At 42.0% G+C, this 13,515-nt stretch overlaps 1 protein-coding gene across 8 annotated transcripts in view; it reads right to left on the bottom strand.

Moving 5' to 3' along the window:
- LOC106581613 (E3 ubiquitin-protein ligase MYCBP2) overlaps nucleotides 1-13,515 on the bottom strand; it is a 383,302-nt gene that overhangs the window by 108,991 nt on the left and 260,796 nt on the right. For all 8 annotated transcript variants that reach the window (XM_045704972.1, XM_045704966.1, XM_045704969.1 and 5 more), the window contains 13 exons: nucleotides 12,814-13,032; nucleotides 12,380-12,602; nucleotides 11,960-12,078; nucleotides 11,712-11,799; nucleotides 9,934-9,983; nucleotides 7,897-8,069; nucleotides 7,562-7,706; nucleotides 6,917-7,126; nucleotides 6,530-6,585; nucleotides 6,196-6,311; nucleotides 5,764-5,861; nucleotides 4,903-5,019; nucleotides 2,951-3,091 (listed from right to left, as the gene is read on the bottom strand). In XM_045704972.1, coding sequence (XP_045560928.1) covers nucleotides 2,951-3,091; nucleotides 4,903-5,019; nucleotides 5,764-5,861; nucleotides 6,196-6,311; nucleotides 6,530-6,585; nucleotides 6,917-7,126; nucleotides 7,562-7,706; nucleotides 7,897-8,069; nucleotides 9,934-9,983; nucleotides 11,712-11,799; nucleotides 11,960-12,078; nucleotides 12,380-12,602; nucleotides 12,814-13,032 — 1,755 coding nt within the window. The remainder of the gene's footprint in view (nucleotides 1-2,950; nucleotides 3,092-4,902; nucleotides 5,020-5,763; nucleotides 5,862-6,195; nucleotides 6,312-6,529; nucleotides 6,586-6,916; nucleotides 7,127-7,561; nucleotides 7,707-7,896; nucleotides 8,070-9,933; nucleotides 9,984-11,711; nucleotides 11,800-11,959; nucleotides 12,079-12,379; nucleotides 12,603-12,813; nucleotides 13,033-13,515) is intronic.

Raw genomic sequence — 13,515 nt, 5'->3', positions numbered from 1 at the left:
TAGGAAAAGACTCAGCCTAGGAGGAAGGGTTAAATATCAGTGCTTGTGTGAACATGTCTTTGTCTAATGCAGCTGTATTGATCCTCTGGGAAGAATTCAACTTGGTTAAGCTTACTCAGAATTAGAACCTAACAATTTAAATTAATAGGTGTGCCTTGTTAAAAGTTAATTTGTGGAATTGATTTCCTTCGTAATGTGTTTGAGCCAATCAGTTGTGTTGTGACAAAGTAGGGGTGGTATACAGAAGATGGTCTTTTACCAAATAGGGCTAAGTCCATATTATGGCAAGAACAGCTCAAATAAGCAAAGAGAAATGACAGTACATCATTACTTTAAGACATGAAGGTCAGTCAATCAGGAACATTTCAAGGACGTTGAAAGTTACTTAAAGTGCAGTCGTAAAAACCATCAAGCTCTATGATGAAACTGGTTTTGATGAGGACCACCACAAGAAAGACCCAGAGTTACCCCTGCTGCAGAAGATAAGTTCATTAGAGTTACCAGCCTCAGAAATTACAGCCCAAACAAATGCTTCAGAGTTCAAGTAACAGACATCAACCTCAACTGTTCAGAGGAGACGGCGTGAATCAGGCATTTATGGTCGAATTGCTGCAAAGAAATCACTACCAAAGGACACTAATAAGAAGAAGAGACTTGCTTGCGCCAAGAAACACGAGCAATGGACATTAGACCGGTGGAAATTTGTCCTTTGGCCTGGAGTCCAAATTGGAATCTTTGTGAGACGCAGAGTAGGTAAATGGATGATCTCTGCATGTGTGGTTCCCGCCGTGAAGCATGGAGGAGGTGGTGTGATGGTGCTTTACTGGTGACACTGTTGGTGATTTATTTAGAATTCATGGCACACTTAACCAGCATGGCCACCACAGCATTTTGCAGCGATACACCATCCCATCTGGTTTGCACTTAGTGGGACTACAATTTGTTTTTCAACAGGACATTGACCCAACACACCTCCAGGCTGTGTAAGGGCTATTTGACCAAGAAGTAGAGTGATGGAGTGCTGCAGCAGATGACCTGGCCTCCAGAATCACCTGACCACAACCCAATTGGGATGATTTGGACTGCAGAGTGAAGGAAAAGCAGCCAACAAGTGCCCAGCATATGTGGGAACCCCTTCAAGACTGTTGGAAAAGCATTCCAGGTGAAGCTGGTTGAGAGAATGCCAAGAGTGTGCAAAGCTATTAAGGAAAAGGGTGGCAACTTTGAAGAATCTAAAATCTTAAATATATTTTGATTTGTTTAACACTTTTTTGGTTACTACATGATTCCATGTGTGTTGTTTCATTGTTTTGATGTCTTCACTATTATTCTACAATGTAGAAAATAGTAAAAAAGAAAAACTCTTGAATGAGTAGGTCTCCAAACTTTTGACTGGTACTGTATATACTGTATTTTAGTCAATGTCACTCCAACATTTCTCATCCTAATATTTACATATTTCTTAATTCCATTATTTTACTTTGAGAGGTGTGTATTGTTGTGAAATGTTAGATATTACTGCACTGTTGGAGCTAGGAACACAAGCATTTCGCTACACCTGCAATAACATCTGCTAAATATGTGTATGTGACCAATACATTTTGATTTGAGCGTGAGAAACAGGGAAGGAAAAAGCGTCACTGTATTTCTTTGGAATAAATGTTTTTTGGGGGGGTTCTTCAGCAATTTGGTCTGTTCTTAAGTTATTTTGTAATTGAACTTGAGTAGAGTGAGCTGTCACCAATTTTGACGGGGTGACCAAATAGGCTTTGTACTCGAGCAATCGTGAAGGAATGGCAAAATGTTGTGAAGGATTCAGAACGTTGACAAAGTCTGTCAAATATTAGCTTCCTTCCTGTGAAGTGTCATGGTGAACATTTTGTTATTTTTGGTGGGAAGGGGTTGGGGAGGCATTTTTAACCCACTTTTGGGTTACTGGCAGTAGTGAAACGATCATATTGAGCTAAGATTTTTTTTCTCAAATGTTCAAGTATTTTGAAGTTTAAAAAAATACAGAAAATCACTTAAAAAAATTAAATCAAAATCTTCCACATATAGGATGTAGTGTGTCATGCTGTTTTTGACAATGCCCTTAGATAGAAGCCTCTGAACCTTTACAAGCCTCAGCAGCCCAATGCATAGGCAGAATTGTGGAGTGGTAGAAGCACAATTTCCATATGAAGTGGTGTTGGGGACCAATGATTGCTTCATGACAGAACACAGTTATTCTTAAAATTGATGGTTAATACATAGGCAATGCCATTTAATTAATTCATTAATGTAAACATTTTCTAATCTATCCAATCATGAAGTCCCTGATTAGACAGGGCTAGTTTCCCAGTCCCAGATTAAGCATACTTACTGGACTAAAAAGCATGCTCAAATGAAAAAGACAATTTAAAAATAGTTTTTTAGGCCAGGACTAGGCTTAATCTGAGTCTAAGCAACCGGCCTTTAGAGTTTTGAGTTTGTTTGTGTCATGGAGCAAATATATGGTATTTCAAAACTTTTTTTATTTTGCTCTGAGGTGCCTGTGAAGCTTGGGTGAGAAGAAAGCAATGAGGAAGAGGTGAAGATAATCGCAGACAGTGCAGCTAATACCATTTAAAACTAAACACTGAAATGGCTCATCTACTACCTCTATCTTTTTGGTCAATAACTGCATTGGGGATGACTTCAATGCATTAAACATGTATTAACGGATCATGCAGGGTTTTTTCAAGAGCCATGTCCAACTGAACACATTCTAGTAACATTAAAGTGAACCTTTTTGTTATCCCCTCAGACATGAGTTAAGGCATGCATGTTGTCCTTATGCTGCCATTTGTTTGGGTGAAGGTCTGGTAGTGAGGGGTCTCATGATCTGTGATGCTTTCGCCAAAAGAGCAGCATAGGGGGTAGACTACCCTGCTATCATACAGACTTACTGACTGACTGACATTTTACTTACGTCGGCTGGGACCAGCAGGCTCCTGCCCACGTGCTGATTAAAAGAGAGGCACCAGGCTTCAGTGTACCTATTCATGTTGGGCACATACTTCTTTACTGTCTCATCATTCAGCCTGAGCCAAACACCATCATCATTGTGGATCTATGGGAAAACAAGCAACAGAGGGAAGAGAGCACAGCCATACCCCCCTCCTGTCACTATAGAAACAGAGTCAACTGGGCTGAATGGCTCCAGAAACCCAGAATCAACAAGGAAGGCAGAGTTACCTATACTGAGAGGTGCAAAATGTAAAACCCAGGTTTAAAACCAGTCCTAAAATAAACGGAGCACGCTTTGGCAGCATGTTTGGAGTGTCATGTTGTGTGAAAACACACTAATCTCAGAGTAACATCACTGAGCCTTAAGGTTTAATTTTGTTTTTTTCCTGCTGCAGCCTCAGTGTGTCTTGCATGTGTATAAAACAACACAAAGGCAAAGGTAACAAATAAGTGAGCTCAGAAGAGAAGCAGTTATCACTAGAAAGTGGTAGACTCACTGCACAGTTTTCCTGTACTCAAAACAGTCATACAAAATTACTCTGTAGATTGCAAGGACTGAATCCTGACTTGTGATCTGTGCATAATACCTCAAATTTCAACTCAAATCCCAGACTGACCACAACTTAAGCGAAAGTTTGAGGTTAGGGTTGCAAAATCCCAGAAACTTTCCCAAAGTTCCCAGGAGACTTTCTAGAAGGTAGGAGGAACTTTTCTGTAATGTTGCAACCCTTAACCCTTTACACTCGTACATGTATACGGGTTGAAAATGGCAGATTTGGACACTGATAAGCGCTTAAATTGGAATGCAGTGGCTGTACAGTAACATGCTATACATAACGTCAGAGCTCAGGGTCTATGTTTTACAGCACTGTATGGGTTTTGACTGACAGCTGTTATGAACTTGAGTTGCCCCCATCCCTCCCGCACAGTTTTTGTTGTCTGACTGAGGGAAATGCTGAGACGTTGAGGATTATAATAAATACCGCTTTGATGTCACACATGCAAGTCATACACCCACGAGTCCAAATGTGCACTTTACATTTCCATATCAGAAAACGTATGTAATATACAGTGTCAACATTTATGATCACTATGTTTGATGTACAGTTACCAGATGACATGGCATCATACCCTGGGTTGTTCTGGACAGAATGAGTCTGTTTTGTCTATTATGAAGAAAATCTGCCACGGCACACGCACCTGAATGCACTCATGACTTCTTTCTGTGCGCACCAAAATGATGATCCACATTGTCAAAGCCTTATACTAATATCGTATTTGATAGTTTAGCTAAAAAAGCTAAAGAAAAACACCTTATAGTTGAAGACTCTTCGAGTCAGAAAAGTGCACTGAAATAACTCAGGAACTGTGCTGACTTTGGAGAGGAGTGTGGCCACTTGGAGACACCAATTAGTCCTCTCCTCTCACCTTGTCATTTCTTTGTCTTATGTTGCAGCTACCCAAAATATTCCATGAATATTCTTATCTTACTGAATTTTACAGAGTATTTTCAGATTTCACTATCAATAAATGTGGTGAAAAATAGAGTAAATGCAAAATCAACAGTGTAATGTTTGGATTCAGTCTTGTGTCAGGTGAAATGTTATGCCCTCACCTTTGGTCTAAAAAGAATCTACAAACTGTTCCCTTTCGATCACAACCATGCTTATGCATAAGCTTTTCATATTTCTTCTGTAGGAAACATTTCAATTTAGCCCTATTCATATAGGCTAATTCCCAAGAGTGTAAAGGGTTAAGGTTACACACTTGGATCCCAAGTTAGGATTCAGTCCTAGTTAAAAAAAAAAAAAAAAAAAACGGAATTAAGGAAAAAAGGGAAAACAAACCAGAAAAAGGTAAAATAAAAGAGTAATGCTAAGATATGATCAAATCGCCTGGTCTAGAGCAGTTTACCTCATCAATGAAAGTGATGGTGCCATTGACTTGCACTATGCCTATCTGTTCGCTCTGCAGGGAGGGGTGACTACGCACGCGGAGGCCTGCACTGTCCATGGACACAAATTTGCGGACCTGAGAGAAGCAGAGGAGAGACAGGGAGACCGTGAGCTGCAGGAACCTCAGGAGGGGAAAGAGAAAAAGAAGTGGCAGCAGAGGGGAAGAGGACAGACACACACACTGCAGAGACAGACATACAAACAGTGTATACATACACACACACAGGCATGCCCGCAAACAAAATAGTGGGAGAAAGCGTAGAAGTACTGCATTCAGAACACTGCTGGTTGGTCAGTCCAAACCCAGGGTTGACTTGAAACAAGAGTTGTTCATCTCAATAAAAATTCCCTGGTTAAATAAAGAATATTCAAACAATAATAAACCCTTCCATCCACCCAGTTCTCTGATGGTGCTGGATATGATCCACTGTACACAAGATCAGAAGGGAGAGAAAGAGCTGATTGGAAATGTGCAGTTTGTTTCCCCATTGTCTGTTTGATAATAGTCAGCCCCAAAAACAATACAGATCATGGTTTGTGACATACAACCCTCACACAACACAATTTTCTTCATTATTAATGTCCACACAGATAAGCACCAGTGAGAATGAGAGTGAGCAAGACGTGAAAACAATTATCCTATGGATTCTACCCAGACACTGACAACTTCTGGAGTAAACAACAGAGGACCCGATACAAACAGTAAATGAACACACAACAGACACTACTGGCTGTGACGGTGTGTTTCCAGGTTCTTTGGTCTGTTCTCAGATGAGTATGTGTTCTCAGGTGTGTGTGGGGTCAGGTCTGTCGGTCTCACCTTGCTAGGTTGGGGCTCGGCCTTGGGTTTAACCATCTGTGTGCCAGGTGGGATCATGCCTTTAGGAGGGTCTTTCACCTCCACCTCCAGACCAGCATCTAGTGGGTTAAACACACACATAGTCAACACTCAGCTAGCAGATAACTTTCATTAATATTAACAACTAATATATGCTGAATACATTGTACTAACTAATACATTTATTTTCTCTAATCTTAGACTAAACACAATACCAATGTACATTTTTTGAGTGCTTGTGTCAAACTTTCAATTAACAGAAACTAAAAAATTACACGTTATGTTGACCTGACTTGAACTCTCTAATCCAATTTCAATAGAGGAAATGGGAACTGGAAATTGAATTTCTGTTCACTTATTACAATGAAATGACTGAATATAATTAGAAATGACCCCAACCCTGGTCTAGTTTACTGATCTCGATGCTGTCGATGGTGACATGGATGGTATAGAGGCCCACAGCCCCGGGGGTCCAGTTGGCGCTGTAGGTCCCGTCTGTGTTGGCCCGGATCAACATGTTCTCACTGGGCCTGGCGGTGGAGAGAAACAGGGATGAAAATGTTTAAATCCAAATCCACTTCGACCTCACTTCTCATGTCATCAAACCTAGGTTCAAATGGTGTACGAAAATGTATACACTCACTACTGTAAGTCGCTCTGGATAAGAGTGTCTGCTAAATGACTAAATTGTAAATGAGTTTGTTTACATTCAATTACTTTTGCTGCACTTGATTGAACTTTATCTTACCTATTTGGAGTGGGCGAAGCAAAGCGAAGCTCCTCGAACGAGTAATTCTCATAGGCCTAGACAAAGAGGACAAGCATGGTGTCAAAAACATAATACAGGTAGGCTACGCTCTAAAAACAAACAATTTCTCTATCATTTCACAAGGAAACACAGGTCTGGTGAGCAACAGCTTCACCTAGGTTCTGCCATGTTGCTTTCCCCTCCAGATCTAGAAGATATGTGGAGGGAGGTGAACAAGGGCCCAGGTAGAAAATAAACCAGTATTCTTCACATACAAGCTAATAAATTCATTTCAGTCCAATGCATAAAGATAAAACATTCATTTTAATATAAACATCTAAACAAATCTGTTTGATTTCTAAGGTCACAGGTTTATGGTTGCCCAACCTTCATCATTGTGATGGCGATGTAGCGCGCCTCCTTGACGATCATGGGCTCGTAAGTGGCGTCCAGCTTGGGCATGGGCAGGCCCCCGAAGGTCAGGTCAGCAGTGCCCGAGGAGGAGGGGTTGGCACTGCCTGGGAGACGCTGCAGCTTCCTCATGCACTCCTGCTGCATGGATTTCTTCTGGGAGACGGGCACCGCCTTCACCTCCACCTGGGGGAGAGGAGAGGGAGAGACATGAGATGCCTTCAACAAGGTGTACAGTTCGAAAATGTTAGCTAACATATTCAATTTATGTTCACAATGAAAATCTGATAACATTACAGTGGATTAAAATCTGGTGAGGCTATCAGTGATCTAGCTACCAGCAACCAGTCATTTCCGATGGACACAAGGGGACACTCAACGACTTAATGGTCGGCAACTAGAGAGCTTGTGACCAGAGTTGAAAATGTCCCAAGTTAAAGCAAATTTCAGTGACTTGGTAGCCAGTCTGAATGGCAGGTTAGCTAACAGTCTGAATAGGTAGTGTGTGGCAAACATAAGTGTATGTTTTGGGTCTAATCTGTCACTACAAACAATCATGTGACGATGTAGGCTTTCTATGACATGAAGTAAGAACAGAACAGAACAATTCAAAACCCTGACCTTCATGTTGGGCACATGCACCACGTCTCCGTACTGGTCTTTGGTCAGGACGGCCACTGTAGTGGGCCAGCCGCAGCAGATGTCGTCCTTGTTCAGGATCAGAGACGTCTTCTGGGGGTCCGCGTATGAGTCCGGTTGCAGCCACCTGGGGGAGGGGTGGTACATTTCTTTATTCATCTATTTATTTACAACCTGGCCAAGAGACAAAGAAATGTACCACAAAGTGAGAATATTCATAACTGTTCTTCACAGCTTAGCTATGAGCTGAGCTTTGTTTCACGCAGTGTGTGTGGGCCTGGGTGTTTGTGTCTACATGCCGTCTCCATCTCTCTCACCTGGCCAGGCGTCCTCCGCTGGAGTTCTGCTCGCAGGTGATTAAGTCCTCCAAGAAAGAGTGCTCGTTGGTCTGCAGGTGCAGGGGCAGGTTGCCCGCCAGAGCCTCCAGGATGCTGGGGGAGTGGGACAGGGCCAGCCCCTTGCCCAGGATACCTGAGTGGGCCTTACACACCTGGAGTGAGAGGGGGAGGGAAAGGGGGAAGGAGAGGGAAGTACAGTCTTGCTTTAAAGTATTAGAACCCTACAGGGCTGGTAATTAATTTTCTATAAATATTAAAATAAACCCCAATTTGTAATAAAGACATTCCAAGGAAATGACAGAAACAAAAACATATGATATATTTTCATTGTTTATTTAACAAATGTGGTTTATTTAACCGAAAGTCAGATTTGATGTGTGCAAAAATATGCGAACGCCAATAGTTTGAGGCACCGCCATCGGCAGTAATAACTTGGAGTAAACGTCTCCTATAGCCAGTAATTAATCTCTGACATTTGTTTTGAGGGATATTTGCCAACTCCTCCTTACAGAACATAGCCAATTGAATGAGGTTTGAGGGGTGTCTGGCATGAACTGCCTGCTTCAGGTCCTGCCACATCTCGATTGGATTTAGGTCAGGACTTTGACATGGCCAATCCAAAACACAAATATTCTTTCTCCTGAGCCATTCTTTGGTAGATTTACTTGAATACTTTGGGTCGTTGTCTTGATGGAAGACCCATTTTCGACCCAGCTTTAGTTCCTTGACTGAAGGCCTGGCGTTCTGTTCCAAAATCTCCTGGTATAACTCAGAATTCATGGTTCCCTTAATGATGTGGAGTCGTCCAGGTCCAGAGGGGGAAAAGCAGCCCCAGATCTTGATATTCCCAGCACCATGCTTGACTGTTGGGATAAGGTTATTTTGGTGGTAGGCAGTGTTGGGTTATCGCAAAACGTAGTGGTGTTGATTGTGAACAAAAAGGTCAATTTTGGACTCATCGGTCCAGAGAATGGACTTCCAGAAACCTTCAGGTTTGTCCAGGTGGTGGCCTCCCGAGTGGCAAAATGGTCTAAAGCACTGCATCGCAGTGCTAGCTGTGCCACTAGTGATTCTGGGTCCAGGCTCTGCTGCAGCCGGTCGCGACTGGGAGACCCATGGGGCGGCGCACAATTGGCCCAGCATCGTCCGGGTTAGGGGAATGTTTGGCCGGCAGGGATGTCCTTGTCCCATCGTGCACCCTCCCATGAATGGCATTTCGATTCAATGTTCTTACTGTTGAAGCATGCACAGTTACCGGAGATGCAGCAATGGAGGTCTGCATCTCTGGATTAAAAATGTGGGTTTTGACCTGATGTATTATTGTTCTTGTGGCTCTTGGGGATATTTTGGAAGGGCGTCCACTTCTAGGCCGAGTTGCTGTCATGTTAAATGCTCTCCATTTGTAAATTATTTGCCTCAGTGGACTGATGGAGCTCAAATCTTTTTGAGATTATTTTATAGCCTCCGCAGACTGTGCTCTCACTAGCCTTGTCCTGATGTCCTCTGAGATCTCCTTTACTCTCGGCATGGTGTGCTTTGTATTCACCTGGATGGGTAACACCAAACTGACCAAGTTTCTTATCTCTATTTATCAGAGTACCAGCCAAACTCTCACCTAAAGATCACTCCTTTGATTGGTTCATTTGGTACCCAATTATTAACCCACCTGATTCTACTTACTTGATTTAACCAATGCAACTTGATGTTCACTTATTTTTGAACCTGCAGTAATTCCTTTTTAATTTAGTTTTTCTACTACAGGCATGATTCCTCTACACCAACAAATGGTATTGGTAAGTGCTGCTTGAAAGTAAACCTGTTATATCAGATCAAAAAGGCCGAAAGAAATCTGTTCACATACTTTCAAGCAGCACTGTATGTCATCGTTACATGCTGACAGAGGCTTGATGATAAGTTCGAGGGCTGGCCGTCTTTTTCATACCTCATGCTTACACACTTGAGAGCTTTAGTTATGTCACAATGTGATTATGAAAAAGTTAAATGGCATCAGAATACCTGGAGAGAGGCCTCTTCAACAATCTCAAGGTCCTCCTCAAGTTCATTCCCTGGAAAAAAAAGTACAGAGTATAAAATATGATATGCCATTTAGTGCAAATTATAATCATACATGCACATACAGTTGAAGTCGGAAGTTTACATACATCATAGTCAAATACATTTAAACTCAGTTTTTCACAATTCCTAACATTTAATCAGAGTACAAATTCCCTGTCTTAGGTCAGTTAGGATCACCACTTTATTTTAAGAATGTGAAATGTCAGAATAATAGTAGAGAGAATGATTTATTTCAGCTTTAATTTCTTTCATCACATTCCCAGTGGGTCAGAAGTTAACCTACACTCAATTAGTATTTGGTAGCATTGCCTTTAAATTGTTTAACTTGGGTCAAACGTTTCGGGTAGCCTTCCACAAGCTTCCCACAATAAGTTGGGTGAATTTTGGCCCATTCCTCCTGACAGAGCTGGTGTAACTGAGTCAGGTTTGTAGGACTCCTTGCGGGCACACACTTTTTCAGTTCTGCCCACACATTTTCTACAGGATTGAGGTCAGGGCTTTGTGATGGCCACTCCAATGCCTTGACTTTGTTGTCCTTAAGCCATTTTGCCACAACTTTGGAAGTATGCTTTGCATTGTCCATTTGGAAGACCCATTTGCGACCAAGCTTTAACTTCCTGACTGAGGTCTTGAGATGTTGCTTCAATATATCCACATCATTTTACTTCCTCATGATGCCATATAGTTTGTGAAGTGCACCAGTCTATCCTGCAGCAAAGCACCCCCACATCATGATGCTGCCACCCCCGTGCTTCACGTTTGGGATGGTGTTCTTTGGCTTGCAAGCCTCCCCCTTTTTCCTCCAAACATAACAATTGTCATGATGGCCCCATGGTGTTTATACTTGCTTACTTTTGTTTGTACAGATGAATGTGGCACCTTCAGGCGTTTGGAAATTGCTCCCAAGGATGAACCAGACTTGTGGAGGAATTTTTACGAGGTCTTGGCTGATTTCTTTTGATTTTCCCATGATGTCAAGCAAAGAAGCACTGAGTTTGAAGGTAGGCCTTGAAATACATCCACAGGTACACTTCCAATTGACTCAAATTATGTCAATTAGCCTATCAGAAGCTTCTAAAACCATGACATAATTTTCTGGAATTTTCCAAGCTGTTGAAAGGCACAGTCAACTTAGTGTACGTAAACTTCTGACCCACTGAAATTGTGATGCAGTGAATTATAAGTGAAATAATCGGTCTGTAAACAATTGTTGGAAAAATTACTTGTGTCATGCAAAGTAGATGTCCTAACCGACTTGCCCAAACTATAGTTTGTTAACAAGACATTTGTGGAGTGGTTGAAAAACGAGTTTTAATGACTCCCACCTAAGTAAATCTCTGACTTCAACTGTATACAGTTGCAGTCAAATATATTGGCACTACTTCTTCACAAAATAAGATTACATTGAAAAAAACATTTGGTGATCACAAGTGTATTTGTATGATTCACAACAGCACAGGACCAAGAAAAAAAATGACATTTTCACTTCAAAGTCACAAAATGGCCTGAACTAAATTATGAACCAGTTTTGAAAAGAGAAAACAGAACATTCTGCTCCATTGTAGTGTAAAGGTGCAAATATATTTGACTGAAACTTCAATAATGAGAACAAGCACCTGGTACTTATATTGAAAGAATATGAGTTGATACAGTACATGCTCAATATGAGTTCTCCTGTGTTACCCATCGGTTTTTCCATGTTCTATGATCTCCCTCACCTATAGGAAGAGCCAGATCCTTCTTCATGAGTGCAGCAGCACACACACTGCCCAAGTACGCCAACTCCTTCTCCAGCTGGATAATACCCTTAAACGTGCGCACGCACACACACACACAGAGAAAGGTATCATTTGTTGTAAAAACATTTCTTTGACAACAAATGACAGTACAAGAATAGGAAAAGTGGGTAAATCTTGTTTTTGGGGAAACTACCCTTTTAACATAGCAAAACAAAGTTCCCCCTTACCTCATCTGGTCCAGGGTTGAATTCGTAACCCACGGCAACACACTTGAAGCCGTAGAAACAGGCCTTCTCGTCTTTTACGTAGTCAGAGGCAGTTTCTAAGGAGAACAGGGCCTCGTTTCCTGGGATCCCAAAGGAAGAACAGAAGGGTGATGCTGTGATATTGTCAGCAGGGAGGACAGGGGGACTACTTTATTGTAGGTCAGCTGAGATTAATTAATGTAGCTGTGGCAAGTGGCTTAGCAGAGCTGTCCATTGAAGAGATTGAGCTGCCCCGATCAATAACCTAGCCTTTGATTGGTTCAAATGACTTGCGTGTCATTTGACTTAGCTAGTCGAATGCCTTCCTACTGAAACAAAATACCCTCACCCAGCGGGCAAATCTGTTTGAAGTCATTAAGCGTTGGACCGCTTTTATCTTACCTGGCAGCACTAGGACAGTGGTGGGCCAGCCATTGGAGCCAGAGATCTTCTTGAGCTCCACCCAGGTGTTGATGGTGTCGTGGGCCAGGGGCTTGGTGCTCAGGCTGGACAGGTGGAGCGAATGGCCTGGGATGAGCAAGCGGAGGACATCCTCTGGCTGGGCTGTGCCAGACTGGGGGTCAAACTCGATGGTGGTCCACCGCACGCAGTCTGGGAATGACACCTGAGGTGTAAAGGGGGGAGGATGGTTAAAGCCATGAAACAATTATGCATAGGAAGAGTAGCTGATGCTTCTGCAAAAGTTAATGGGGATCCAAATAAATAAAAAAAATACATCCTGGTTCATATAATATGTCCAGTTCTGCTAGATATATACTTTTCTTTACCCTTTACCCTTGGGAACAGTCCCACTTCACCGTGTGTGCGTGCTTTACCATATACTGTGTGACTCTGGCCTGCTTGTAAGGGTGGTCACTCTCTATCACAGCATAGTGACTGGAGGTGGTGCAAGCTGATAGGCCCTGCTCCAGCTGGTTGCCCGTGGTGCTGTCTGTTGATTGGTTGGGGTTGAAAGCCAGTGGGGCATACTTCTGGTTCAAAGCGGAGACAGCAGGAAGTAACTCCTGGACCAGACCAAAGACTTCCACTGCGGCCTGATTGGGAAAAAAACATGATAAAATGAATCATACTGGTTCCTTTTCCCTTAAAAGGTACACTTAGATGTTATTGTTATCTGTAAGCAGGAAGTTGACCCACTGTGTATGATCTTAAATCACGTTTACATCTAAACATATAGGGGTAATAGTAATGGGCACCTACATCTCTTGCTCTCCCCCTTTCAAGTATACATTTTAAGAGTTATCAATGGCAAAACTTTATTAATGATAGCCAGGGATGTAGCGGAAAAACGATTGGTGGGTAAGAAAGGAAAAAGGCAGGAGACAAGTAAACATTCATGAAAAATAGCTACTTTTGCATTATAAGTGCATAATCGCTATTCATAAAATAAAATGGTGAGTAAACAGCATCGATACAGGTTTAGCCTACACTACATCACTGGTGCTGGCTTACTGATACGTCACCTTTTTTCATTCATTTTTATGAAGATTTTTCTTTTATATATCTTTGCATATTTT

Source organism: Salmo salar, chromosome ssa21, assembly GCF_905237065.1.
Source record: "Salmo salar chromosome ssa21, Ssal_v3.1, whole genome shotgun sequence".
NCBI lineage: Eukaryota > Metazoa > Chordata > Actinopteri > Salmoniformes > Salmonidae > Salmo > Salmo salar.
Note: the sequence above shows the minus strand (reverse complement) of the source record. Positions and strands in the feature narration are given on the sequence as shown.